The 13,654-nt window shown below is 40.6% G+C and overlaps 1 protein-coding gene across 6 annotated transcripts in view; it reads right to left on the reverse strand.

The window, feature by feature from the left end:
- LOC144604973 (ubiquitin thioesterase otulin-like) overlaps positions 1-13,654 on the reverse strand; it is a 37,578-nt gene that overhangs the window by 5,466 nt on the left and 18,458 nt on the right. For 5 of the 6 annotated variants that reach the window (XM_078419971.1, XM_078419952.1, XM_078419922.1 and 2 more), the window contains 4 exons: positions 11,538-11,641; positions 10,349-10,489; positions 9,326-9,451; positions 1,206-1,475 (listed from right to left, as the gene is read on the reverse strand). In XM_078419971.1, the coding sequence (XP_078276097.1) occupies positions 1,206-1,475; positions 9,326-9,451; positions 10,349-10,489; positions 11,538-11,641 (641 nt within the window). The remainder of the gene's footprint in view (positions 1-1,205; positions 1,476-9,325; positions 9,452-10,348; positions 10,490-11,537; positions 11,642-13,654) is intronic. The other variant, XM_078419963.1, reaches the window with a different exon arrangement.

Genomic DNA, 13,654 nt, shown 5'->3' on the forward strand with positions numbered 1-13,654 from the left:
TGATCACTGTCCGCAGAAGACTTCATGAACAGAAATACAGAGGCTGCACTGCAAGATGCAAACCACTAGTTAGCCGTAAACAGGATGGCCAAGAAGTACTTAAAAGAGCAACCCCAGTTCTGGAAAAAGGTCTTGTGGACAGATGAGATGAAGATGAACTTATATCAGAGTGATGGCAAGAGCAAAGTATAGAGGAGAGAAGGAACTGCCCAAGATCCAAAGCATACCACCTCATCTGTGAAACATGGTGGTGGGGGTGTTATGGCCTGGGCATGTTTGGCTGCTGAAGGTACTGGCTCACTTGTCTTCATTGATGAAACAACTGCTGATGGTAGTAGCATAATGAATTCTAAGGTGTATAGACACATCCTATCTGCTCAAGTTCAAACAAATGCCTCAAAACTCATTGGCCGGCGGTTCATTCTACAGCAAGACAATGATCCCAAACATACTGCTAAAGCAACAAAGGAGTTTTTGCAAGCTAAAAAATGGTCAATTCTTGAGTGGCCAAGTCAATCACCCGATCTGAACCCAATTGAGCAGGCCTTTTATATGCTGAGGAGAAAATGGAAGGGGACTAGACCCCAAAGCAAGCATAAGCTAAAGATGGCTGCAATGCAGGCCTGGCAGAGCATCACCAGAAAAGACACCCAGCAACTGGTGATGTCCATGAATCACAGACTTCAAGCAGTCATTGCAAGCAAAGGATATGCAACAAAATACTAAACATGACTACTTTCATTTACACGACATTGCTGTATCCCAAACATTATGGTGCCCTGAAATGGGGGGACTATGTATAAACACTGCCGTAATTTCTACATGGTGAAACCAAAATGTATAAAAATATTAAAATCTGACAATGTGCACTTTAATCACGTGATTTTTTTCTATTACAAATCTCAAATTGTGGAGTACAGAGGCAAATAAATAAATGATGGGTCTTTGTCCCAAACAGGGAGGGCACTGTAAATGCGGTATACCCTAGTTAAATGTTGACATTCCGTTTATTTTATGCACATCCAATTTAAAAAAAGGTTGTACATTGTACAAAATCTATGGACTGGCTCCATCCACTGTGTGCTGAAATGCACTGTGAACAAGCATTGAAAAGTGGAGTGAAATGACAATTTTGAACTCCTGATGATGTAGAGCTCCTAGACTTTGATAGTTTATTTCAAGATTTTATCATTGTATTCCCTTACCTGATCCAGTCCACCAGTGTTGCCGACATGATTCAAATGATTTTTCATGAACTCATAAGGGCTAGTAGAAGTATCACGAGCAAACAACAGCCAGCTGAATAGAGGAACATCTTTTTCTTGCACCTGGTTGCTGTTGAGTTCAATCGCCTTAGCCAACATCATAATTTTCACAGCTTCATACATTATGTACTCCTCTGTATCGGTTTGGAACAGTTCTTCACAGGCAGCCTTTCTTTCTTCCCAGGAATCCATTTCATATAAACGAGTGCACTAATGGTGGTGACAAGAAGGGGCAGAGGGGAAAGTTAAAATCACAACGCATTAATTCTGTAACCAGAGAGCTTTGTAAATTCTTGTTGTCAACATTTGAAAATTGATGGCAAATTTTACACATGCACAATAATAACATACAAAAAATTGGAATAGAATGCAAAATGCTCAAATTTGTTCCACCATTCTATAAGAGCATGACTGTCCGATTGTTGCCCCAACTCCTTTAAAATCTAAAAATCTATCTCAGCTTTGAATATATCTAATGTCTCATCGACAGTTCTCTGGAGTACAGAATTTCAGAGATTTCCAGCTTTAGCTTAGTCAAAATTATGCCCCTCATTCTAGATTCTCTTTACATCTATCCTTCAATCAAATTCTTATTTTTCTAAGAAATTGCCTCGCACTCTTCTAAATTCCAGAGCTTAAGCTCAATTTACAAAATTATTCTGCATAAAAGAACGCTTCCTCCCAAGAATAAATCTATTGAGGCTTCTTGTCACTGCTCCATGTCCTTCTTTAAGGAAAGGATCCATAATTCTAAGCGACAAGATTACTCCGTGTGCTCGCACAAGTCCTACACACATGGTGCATTTTTGCAGTCCTTCCTTCTGGCAATAAAAAATAATCCAAATTATCCTAAATACCACCATATTAAACCTCACACCGTTCAAACTAATATTCTGCCTTTTTATTCTTCCTAATAAAATGGAATACTTTACCCGCATTATATACCATTTTTTGATACCGAGATGTCCTCTTTATTTAGTAAACGTCGTTCCCCTCCGCTGTCATAAATGGATCTCTCATCTGCGTCGCCTGTTTCCAGTGGTTCTGCTTGCTTTCCCCTTCCTCCTTGACAGAACAAGGATAGAGTCCTCTGGTCTGCACCTTTCACCCCACCAGCCTCTACATCCAACATATCATGCTCAGACATTTCCATCACCTTCAACGTGATCCTAGCACCAGTCACATCTTCCCATCCCCTTTTTGTCTTCAACAGAGACTGCTCCCTCTGCAACTCCATGGTTCAATCATCCCTTCCCATGCATTTTACCCCATTCACTTTCCCCTGCAACCGCAGGAGATGTAACATCTGTCCCTACCTCCTCCCTCACCTCCATCCAGGGACCCCTGCAGTCCTTCCAGGGAAGACAGAAGTGCACCTCCTCAAACCTCATCTACTGCATCTTGTGTTCCCGAAGTGGCTTCATTTACTTCGGCGAAAACAAGCATGGAGTCGGCAACCATTTCGCCAAACATTTGAGCTTAGTCCACCATGGTCTATTGGATCTCCTGGTTGCTAACCATTTTAACTCCCCTTCCCATGCTGACTTTTCTTTCCTGAGTCTTCTCCATTGCCTGAGTGAGACCACACACAAACTGGAGGAACACCTCATATTCTGCTTGGGTAGGTTACAACCCAACGGTTTGAACATTGAATTCTCCAATTTGGGGTAACTAACCTCTAAAACCACATCATCCACTCTTCATGGTCCCCGCTCCTTCCCTGCACCCCACCTGGATGCACACCAATTTCTCCCCTCCAATTCCACTTATACAGATGCTCCTCAACTTACGATGCTTCGACTTACGATATTTCGACTTTACGATGATGCAAACACTGGGCAGCGGCAACGAGTGGCAGCTCGCTTCCGGTCACGTGATCAGGTGTATTTAAAGGCATTTTCGGCTTACGATATTTTCGGTTTACGATGGGTTTGTCAGAGGATAAACCCAAGTTGAGGAGCAACTGTATTCCTTCCTCTAGCTTCAAAATTCGCACCTTCTCTCCTTATCTCACACTTTTTACCTCTGGCGTTTGTCCAACCATCTACCTATCACTCACCAGGTTTTGCCTTGCCCCCATTATTACCAGTGTGGGGTAGGATCCCAACCCAAAACGTTACCTATCCATGTTCTCCGGAAATGCTGCCTGACATGCTGAGTTACTCCAGCACTTTGTCTTTCTTTGTAAATCAGCATCTGCAGTTCTTTGTTTCTAAAATCATTTGGTGCTTCTGCTCACAAACCTACGTTCCCATCTAAATTTGAATCATCAGCAAATTTGGATAGAATTTACATATACCCCCATGGATATATTTGTTTCAAAAACACTTGTAATGTGTGCGTGATAAGAGTTGACAAGCCTCTTCAGGTCGAGCAAATATTATTCACTCATGGAATACGATCAATACAACCCTTCTAAGACTTTGTACTGCTGCTGAAATGTAATCAGAATCTCTTAAGCACAGCCTAATTTGAATTTACCCATAACTTTGTTTGTATGTATAAACACACTGGACTCAGTTTTGCATCTAATAAGCATAGTAGACGTTAGTACTTTAGAAGTGTTTGTTTTTTGTTTGAGGTGGTACAATAGAACTTTATTTAACACATTAATATTTATATTAACACATGTAATAAACTATTTCAGAAGTGTCTTGGGTGCCTTTGAAGCTTTGCTATCAACCATGCATGAAGTTTTGAAAAAAAGGGGGAAAACACACAAAAAGCATTTCATCTGTCAGTACACTGAAGCAACAATTCAACAAAGTTCATTAAGCAGCCACATGGTTGAACATAAAATCACAGAAGAAAGTGTTGTTTTAATCAGCAAAGCATGCCATAACTTTGGTGACTGCAAGCATCACCTTGAACCTGATCTGGTCCTCACCAAGATTGTTTTCCCTTAAAAAGCCTCAGCCACCACTTCCTCTCCCCTTGACTCTTAGGCATCCTACAGGAAGATGCACTAATGCACAGGAACACAATACATTAATGATTATGATGAATAGGCATAACTTAATGATTCAGGTCGAACAATACAGGAAATGTGTGCAATACTCAGCAATTACAGTCAGGCAGAGAAACAGAGCCAAATGAATGCCCTTCTGTGGGACGAGTTTAGCAAGCATATATTAATGGGGAGATGAGAGAGAGAATCGGAGAAGGTCTGCAGCAGAGATTAATTGACAAAAGTAATAATAGTGAAACATTAAGAGGAGGAGCAATGCAAAATAATTATCTTTCCACAGCCCTTACTTAACCTGCTGGAGTATTTCCAATTTTTTAACTTTTATTTAATTCACAAATAATATAGTTTTGGCATTTCCTTAACAAATAATATAATTGAATTGTTTAAAATTTCTACCTCTTTGATATTTACACACTATTCATAACTGGGATTTAAGGAAGCAATCAGAAAATTACACAGATTACAGATCTACAGAGATAAAAAGCACAGAGATAAAAAGCACAAAGGGGAAATCATGCTTGACTAATCTTCTGGAACTTTTTGAGGATGTAACTAGGAAAATTGTCAAGGGGAGAGCCAGTGGATGTAGTGTGCCTGGACTTTCAGAAAGCCTTTGATAAGGTCCCACATAGGAGATTAGTGGGCAAAATTAGAGCACATGGTATTGGGGGTAGGGTACTGACATGGATAGAAAATTGGTTGGCAGACAAAGAGTAGGGATTAATGGGTCCCTTTCAGAATGGCAGGCAGTGACTAGTGGGGTACTGCAAGGCTCGGTGCTGGGACTGCAGCTATTTACAATATACATTAATGACTTAGATGAAGGGATTAAAGGTAACATTAGCAAATTTTCAGATGACACAAAGCTGGATGGCAGTGTGAACTGTGAGGAGGATGCTATGAAGATGCAGGGTGACTTGGACAGGTTGTGTGAGTGGGTAGATGCATGGCAGATGTAGTTTAATGTGGATAAATGTGAGGTTATCCACTTTGGTGATAAGAACAGGATGGCAGATTATTATCTGAATGGTGTCAAATTAGAAAAGGGGAAGTACGAAGAGATCTGGGTGTCCTTGTTTACTGAAAGTAAGTATGCAGGTTCAGCAGGCAGTGAAGAAAGCTAATGGCATGTTGGCCTTCATGACAAGAGGAGTTGAGTATAGAAGCAAAGAGGTCCTTCTGCAGTTGTACAGGGCCCTAGTGAGACCACACCTGGAGTACTGTGTGCAGTTTTGGTCTCCAAATTTGAGGAAGGACATTCTTGCTATTGAGGGAGTGCAGCGTAGGTTCACTAGGTTAATTCCCGGAATGGCGGGACTGTCGTATGTTGAAAGACTGGAGCGACTGGGCTTGTATACACTGGAATTTAGAAGGATGAGAGGGGATCTTATTGAAACATAAGATTATTAAGGGATTGGACAAGATAGAGTTAGGAAACATGTTCCCGATGTTGGGGGAGTCCCGAACCAGGGGCCACAGTTTAAGAATGAGGGGTAGGCCATTTAGAACGGAGAGAGTTGTAAATCTGTGGAATTCTGCCTCAGAAGGCAGTGGAGGCCAATTCTCTGGATGCTTTCAAGAGAGAGTTAGAGCTCTTAATGATAGCGGAATCAGGGGGTATGGGGAGAAGGCAGGAACAGGGTACTGATTGTGAATGAACAGCCATGATCACATTGAAGCGGTGCTGGCTCGAAGGGCCGAATGGCCTACTCCTATTGATTATTGGTAATACTTGTGGACCATAATAGATCCAATTGTGGATAATGGTTCGCACAGGTTTGTAATTCCACAAATACATCAAGATTAGCACCAACAAAAGTGCCATAATTAAAGGATGTAACAGGGAATCAGAGAAAAATTACTCGGATGGAAGTGTCAAAATAAGAGGGAGTAATGTTAAGAAAGTCACGAATGTTTAATTGTCATACGTACTGAATCAGAACAATGGAATTTTTACTTGTCAAAATTAGAAAACGAAAAACTCCACAAGCTAGATATATTGGAAGGAAATGCAGATGCTGGTTTACACCGAAGATAGACACAAATTGCTGGAGTAACTCAGAGGGTCCGGCAGCATCACTAGATAAAAGGAATAAGTGACAATTTGGATTGACTGTCGGATTCGCTGAGTTACTCCAGCATTTAGTGTTTAACTTCACAAGCTAGAAATTGGAGATGTGGAAAAACACATAGCAGGTCAGGCAGCATGAGTGGAAAGAGAATGAGAGTTAATGTTTCAGGTTGAAGAGCCTACATCAGAAGTTGAAGCTAGGTTATTCACGCGTTGTGTCGAGAAACACTTCTTCACAAAAAGGCAAGGATCGAAACAACTCAAATTTCGAACCGGTCAGTTGTAATACGGACACTGTCAATTTAACCTTTAGCTCCTTTGAAGTTGGATCAATCGAAATTTCATTTATGAACATGGTCAAATTGTGGTAGAAATTCCAAGGAGAGATAGCTGACAAAATAGAAAACTAACTTCATGGAAGGCAGCAGAGGGTTATGGTGGAAGGATGCTTTTTGGACTGGAGGCCTGTACCTAGTGGTGTGCCTCCATGCTGGGGTCATTTCTGTTTGTCATCTTTATCAATGATTTGGATGAGAACATACGAGGCATGATTAGCAAGTTTGCAGATGACACTAAAGTGGGTGGTATTGTAGACAGTGAAGATGGTTCTCAAAAATTGCAGTAGGATTTTGATCAGTTAGGCAGCTAGTCTGAGGAGCAGCTGATAGAATTTAATACAGAGAAATGTGAGGTGTTGCATTTTGGAAAGTCTAACAAGAGCAGGACCTACACAATGAACGGGAGGGCTCTGGGGACTGTTGTAGAGTAGAGGGATCTAAAAATGCAGGTACATAGTTCCTTGAAAGTGGCATCACAGGTGGATAGGATGGTCAAATTGGCTTTTGGCAGTTTGACCTTCATCAGTCACAGTATTGAGTTATAAGTTGGGAGGTCAAGTTAAAGTTACAGTGCATTCAGAAACAGACCTCCCAACATTGGATTGTACAAATTCATAATTTTGATGTCCAAAATTCAGAATTCTACATCAAAATTCATAATATGGCGCGTAATGCAACCTTTCAGCAAAAAAATAACATGTACCAACGTTGGATCCGAGAGTGGGAATTTGGCAATCATGTAATCCAGTGCACGGCAATAGAAATCTCTGACCATCCTGTAGAAGTTGACACTGTCTATTTCTTGATGTGCACTCAGAAAATCTTTCGTAGAATGCCCTATGAACACATCATTGTCAGCTTTCTGATGTTCACTACTGGTGTATGGTACTTGAAGCAGGGGGTATTCCTTCAATGATGTAGGCTTCACCACATAAGCCATAATCGTTTTCACAGCAGCATTTGTTTTGATCCACCATATGCATGTGCACACTTAATTTCGCTGAAGTTCGTGTTATATGTCGTAAACGGTATGCAAAAGGTATCAGCGCAAAATAATGCCCGTGGATTCGCTATCCGGAATTTCACGTACACGGTGTAAACATTACTGACAGCAGATGGATCTGCATGCGTACTCTATCATCCGCAGCTGTTAACGTGCTATATATCCCCGATTGTCGTCGCTGACGGCCCCGCGGTGACGTATGCGTTGATATATGTGACTCGACAAAGCATACGGAAGGATCTCATAGCGCGAGTCTGTGACCGTGCTAACAAGGATCGCAATACTGTCTTGCGGAAAAATGTGAGGCGAAATCGGAATAGTGAAAATGAAATAAGAAAGCGGAAACTTTCTGCCAAATTTAGGAGGGTTGGGAGGTCTGCAGAAAGTATCCAGACCCCTTCACTTTTTCCACATTTTGTTACATTACAGCCTTATTTTAAAATGGATTAAATTCTTTTTTTTTAGCATCAATCTACACACAATACCCCAGAATGAAGAAGCAAAAATTTCTAAACACCTGTTTTCGCTTCTTCATTCTGGGGTATTGTGTGTAGATTGATGCTAAAAAAAAAGGATTTAATCCATTTTTAAATAAGGCTGTAACGTAACAAAATGTGGTAAAAGTGAAGGGGTCTGAATACTATCTGAATGCACTGTATACAATACATTCAGTATTATGCTCAGATTTGGTCACCCTGAAAGATGTGCTAGAAAGGGTGCAGAGCAGATTTATGAGGATGTTGCCAGGACTTCAGGCCTGAGCTATATGGAGAGGTTGAGCAGGCTAGGACTTAATTACTTGGAGCGCAGGTGAATGAGGGGTGATCTTATAAATGTGTAGAAGATCATGAGAGGAATAGATAGGCTAAACACACAGTCTTTTACCCATAGTAGGGAATCGAGAACCAGAGGACATAGTTTTAAGGTGAAGGGGAAAAGATGAAATAGGAACCTGTGCGGTAGGAATCTTGTGGACCGTCTCCCGTCACGCTGCACAACGGTAGGACGGTCAGGCACGGAACATGCCAGGACGGCCGCCGGTCCTCCCGAGGGGGGGGGGGGGGGGGGGGCGCATTTATTAGTTTATTAGGTAAATTGTTTTTAAAAAGTAACAAAAGTGGGTTTATTCAGACCACGGGAGAATGGTGAGTAGGGTGGGCCTAAAATTGTCGAGCTGTCGTGTACCATAGAAACATAGAAAATATGTTTTTTATATTTACTTTTTTTATAGGAGGAGGCCATTCGGCCCGTCGTGGCTGATCATCCACAATCAGTACCGTTTTGGCTGTGTAGAGGGCATGGTACACACAAACAAACCAAGAGTTTTACTAATGTATAGATATAGATCTTGGGCAGGTGGGACTAGTGTAGATGCGGCATGTTGGTCGGCGTGGGCAAGTTGTGCCGAAAGACCTGTTTCCATACTGTATGACTCTCTATGACTATAAAAGGCCACGATACAACTGAATGGCAGAAAGCAATCAAGGGGCTTAATTGCCTAATATTGCTCCGAGTATGACCTTCCTGATGGAAAAATAAGGTGCAGCTGTCCATTAACTTGAATTTTCTATTTAAAATAGGCATTTAAGAGCAAAAAAATGGAGAATGGTGAAGGACATTTCAACATTTTTGTTAACACTGAGAAATTATTATATTGCATAAATTAACAGAAAAATGCACCTTGTCTTTCAGCGCCCTCAAATATCCACTCAGGAGTTTCACAGGATTTCCATCCCCAGAGTCTTGAATGCTAAAATACCACTGCTTAATCCAGACATGGTTTTCCCCAATGAGTTTATTTGGTATCTAGAAAGAAGAATAATTGAATTGATTCTGAATGTTGCAATGAAACAATACTGAATCAGTTGTTTCAATATCAATACCAGTTGAAAATGATTTGGATATCCCTAATACGTAGCAAGAGCAATGACGTAGAATCATAGACAATATCTAACATTTCTGCAGGTACAGAACTCAAAGGTTCAGCATGGGTGAATAAATGTCTCCTCATTTCAGCCCTAAATGCTCAATCCCCTACTTCGAGATAATAACCTATTTCTGGACTCCTCAGCCTCTGGATACTTCCTCTCCATTAGCTAACCCTCCAGAAAATGTATACGTTTCAATGAGATCGCTTCTCATTCTTTTAAAATCTTAAGAAGAGCTACTTGTTCCTCGTCTTCTTCTGGGGAAGTAGACCAGCCTACTCAAACTCTTCTCACATGACTGACCAGTTATCCCAGAATCCAGTATAGTGAAACTTTTCTCTAAATCTTCTAAAATATAAACCTTTTTTCAGGAAGGAGATTAACACAGTCGCATAAAGGAAAACAAAAATCACTTTTGTTAAAAACCAATGAGTGGTTAGGATTTGAATACCCAACATAAAGGATACCGGACACAGATTAATCTTAACTTTCAAATATGTGGGCAAAAATATGGCACGGTTAGAGAACAGAGCACAGAGCAGAGCGATTCAATTGCTCAGGGAAAAGTTGGTACAAACTTTAATGGCCTCCCTCTGTATGGTTAGACTCAATAAATCATAACTTTCATTACTCAACACGAATTACTTTCAAATATAAATTTCATATGATAAAACACAATTCTAATTACATAACAATGACTTAAGCTGAGAAAACCTTCTGGTCAAGACACAGAAAAAGTGAAGAGATGGATAGATTGAACAATACACAGAAATACCTGGTCTAGATCATCCTGTTGCAGGCATGGAAGTTTTTCATCATTATGCAATGCTTGAAATAGTGTGGCTCTCAGAGCACAATAATTATCACCCCGAACTCTGCGTATGGAATTGAAATCTTCACATATAGCTTCGTAGGCCTGTTTAAAAAAAAAAGTTGATTCTTTTTAAACTTCAGGTTTGTTGCTGGTTTTGAAAGGCAAATTTGAATTAGAAGAGGATCAGCAAGATGACTTGGCAACAATCTCAAGTTCCTGGTGCACAGCAGTTGAGTTAGAATTGCACACAAGAGTTCAGGGAATGTGAATTTGTTGAATGCAGTAGCCATCACATGATGCACTGCAAGATTTGAGAAAGCTTCTATAATTAAAAAATAACAACAATGACAAACAAGTATCAGAGAAAATGGGCTCGGCAAACACAGATCATCATTCAAAATGAACATTGATTGGTTTCCCAACTGGATAAGGCAATAGGATCACAAAATTATCAAAACATGATGCATCATAACAACCTAAGCAGATTGTGAACAAATACAACTTGCATTTATACAGTTCTGCTAACTGTACAAAACATCTGAAATTACTTCACTGGTGCAGCACAAGCCTAATTTAGCTTTAGATCTCAAGGACGGTTGAGGCACAAGGAAAATTTTGAGCAAAGAGGTCGTTTTAAGAAGGTCGGAGCTTACAACCCAGGAAGCTGAAGTCACATTCACTAATGGTGGAGCAATTAAAATTGGCAATACACAAGAGTTCAGAAATAGAGCAGCACCAAGATCTTGCACATGTACCAGCCTGATTATTATTACATCTAAATGGAAGACATTTGGAAATAATAAGAATGCAATAACTGAGCTGTTCTTGTACTTGGAACACACTTTCGTGATTACATGGGTAAATGAGAGAGTACGAAAAGAAAAATAAGCTCAATATTTTGGATGGTAGTGGAAAGAACAGTATTGGAAGTGAATTAATAAGGAGATTGGTGATGGATTTAAAAAGAGATAAACTGAACCACAGGTGGATTGGAGAGCTGAATGCTCATCAGCAGTTCAAATACAGGAGTTTGTTTGCAAATCCTGTGGTTCATCAGTCAGAAACCAAGAACAGATGTTGTGCTGGAGATATTTAATTTGATAAAATATCCTTCAAAGACCAAATAATAAAAATACAAGTAATTACTGACATTTCTTATCAGCTGCGCTTTTGCAGTGTTTCCTTTCCATTCTCTAGTGCAATATTCCAAAATGGTCATGCTGGGTTCAATAGTGGACCTCTCTGTGGCAACTGCTGAAAAAAAAAGCCATTTGAAAGAAAGTCATTTCTCTCCTTTAGCAAATTACATGAACCATCTGGAATACCAATCATAAATTATCTTGCATGATGTTGCATGAATTCTTAATTGGAACGGGTGTCAAGGGTTATAGGAAGAAGGGAGGATAATGGGATTAGGAGGCAGAGAAAATGGCAGAGTAGACTCGATGGGCTGAATGGCCCAATTCTACTCCTACAACTTGTGAACTTATGTTACATGATAATCTCACAAATGGAAAGAGAATAATACAATTTCAACTGGATGCAAAGATTGTTAATCATGTTCAAATTCTCCTTCAGGTCTAACACAGGCAGATTTCCCTCTACGATACGATATAATAGAACCTTATTTCCCGGAGGGAATTCTTGGAGGCACCATGTTTTGGTTGTTACTTGGAACAACTAAAAGGTGGTGAATCTGTGGAATTCTTTGTCACAGAAGACTGTGGAGACCAAGTCAATGAACATTTTTAAGGCAGAGCTGGATCGATTCTTGATTATTTGGGGGGGGTCAGGGGGTTATGGGGAGAAGGCAGGAGAACATGGTTAGGAGGCAGAGATAGATCAGGCGTGATTGAATGGCAGAGTAGACTTGATGGGCCGAATGGCCTAATTCTGTTCCAATCACTTACGAGTATGACCTTATGAACAGAATCTCTAGTCACCTGTAGGTGAGTATTTAAGAATGGACTATTCTTTTTATTGAAGATAGACACAATGCGGGTCAGAAAGTGTCTCTGGAGAAAAAGGATGGGTGATATTTTGGGCCAGGACCCTTCTTCAGACTGAGGTGCAGGGGATAGTGGAGGGAGGTGTGGGGGTGGTGGTCTGAAGAGCAGGAGGCGAGAACAGACCATGACAAATCAAGGCCGGCCACAAATAACCTTTGACAAAGCGGTCCCTGGTATGCCCATTGTTGGCTAGGGACGGTGTGATCTCAAGAGGAAATGTAAAGAATTGAGGAACTGGCAAAATAAACAGGGTGGAGGAAGGGGGAAGGGGGGGGAGTAAATAAAAGTTACTTAAAATGAGTCATTTTAATGTTCATACCACTGGGTTGTAAGCCACCCAAGTGAAATACTAATGGAGCAAATATAATAGTGGTATTTTGGAGGATTTTGGATAGGCATATGGATATGCAGGGATTGAAGGGATATGGATTATGTACAGGTAGATACGCAATGGTATTGGCATCATGTACATTGTGGGCTGAAGAATCTGTTCTTGTGGTGTACTGTTCTATGTTCCAACAATATAAGCAGCTCCTTAATCTCCACCTAATCTTCCTTCCTTCACCACTGACTGCCGTGATATACCAACTACAAAATGCACTGCAACACCTCGATTAGATTTCTTCAATGGCACCTTCTAAACTTACAGCATACTCAACCTGTATGCTCAATGGCAGCTTGATCATGGCACTATATAAGCTGCAAATTCTTCCCTCGAGTTGCATACAATGCTGAATTGGAAATGACTTGTTTTTCATTGCTGGGTCTAAACCCTTGGACACCCAATCCCACAGCACTGTAGGGGTGCTTTCATCCTTTCATCACCCACATTGGTGTGATTCAAAATGGGAATAATTGATTTTTAGATAGGCACATGGATATACAGACAACGGAGGGTTATGGATCATGTACAGGCAGGCAAGATTAGTTTATCTTGGCATCATGTTCAGCACAGACACAGTGGGATGAAGAGCCTGTTCTTGTGCTGTACCTTTCCATGTTTGATGTTCTATGACTACCAGTATGCTTCACCCAAGTTGGCATGAACCAACTGCATAGTGCTGCTTTAATGCACTTTTCATGTTACATTAGAGTTTCCATACCAATACAAACATTCAATTTCAACTATTTTGGGGGATCTTCCTTAGTCCAGCGAAGTTACTGCTTTCTCATTTCTTAGTGCCCCTTTTACTTTAAACTGAGAAGCTTAACTACAAAATCATGAGTGATGATTTTTGATTCTTGTCAAATTCATTGG

This window comes from Rhinoraja longicauda, chromosome 2, assembly GCF_053455715.1.
Source record: "Rhinoraja longicauda isolate Sanriku21f chromosome 2, sRhiLon1.1, whole genome shotgun sequence".
Lineage (NCBI taxonomy): Eukaryota > Metazoa > Chordata > Chondrichthyes > Rajiformes > Arhynchobatidae > Rhinoraja > Rhinoraja longicauda.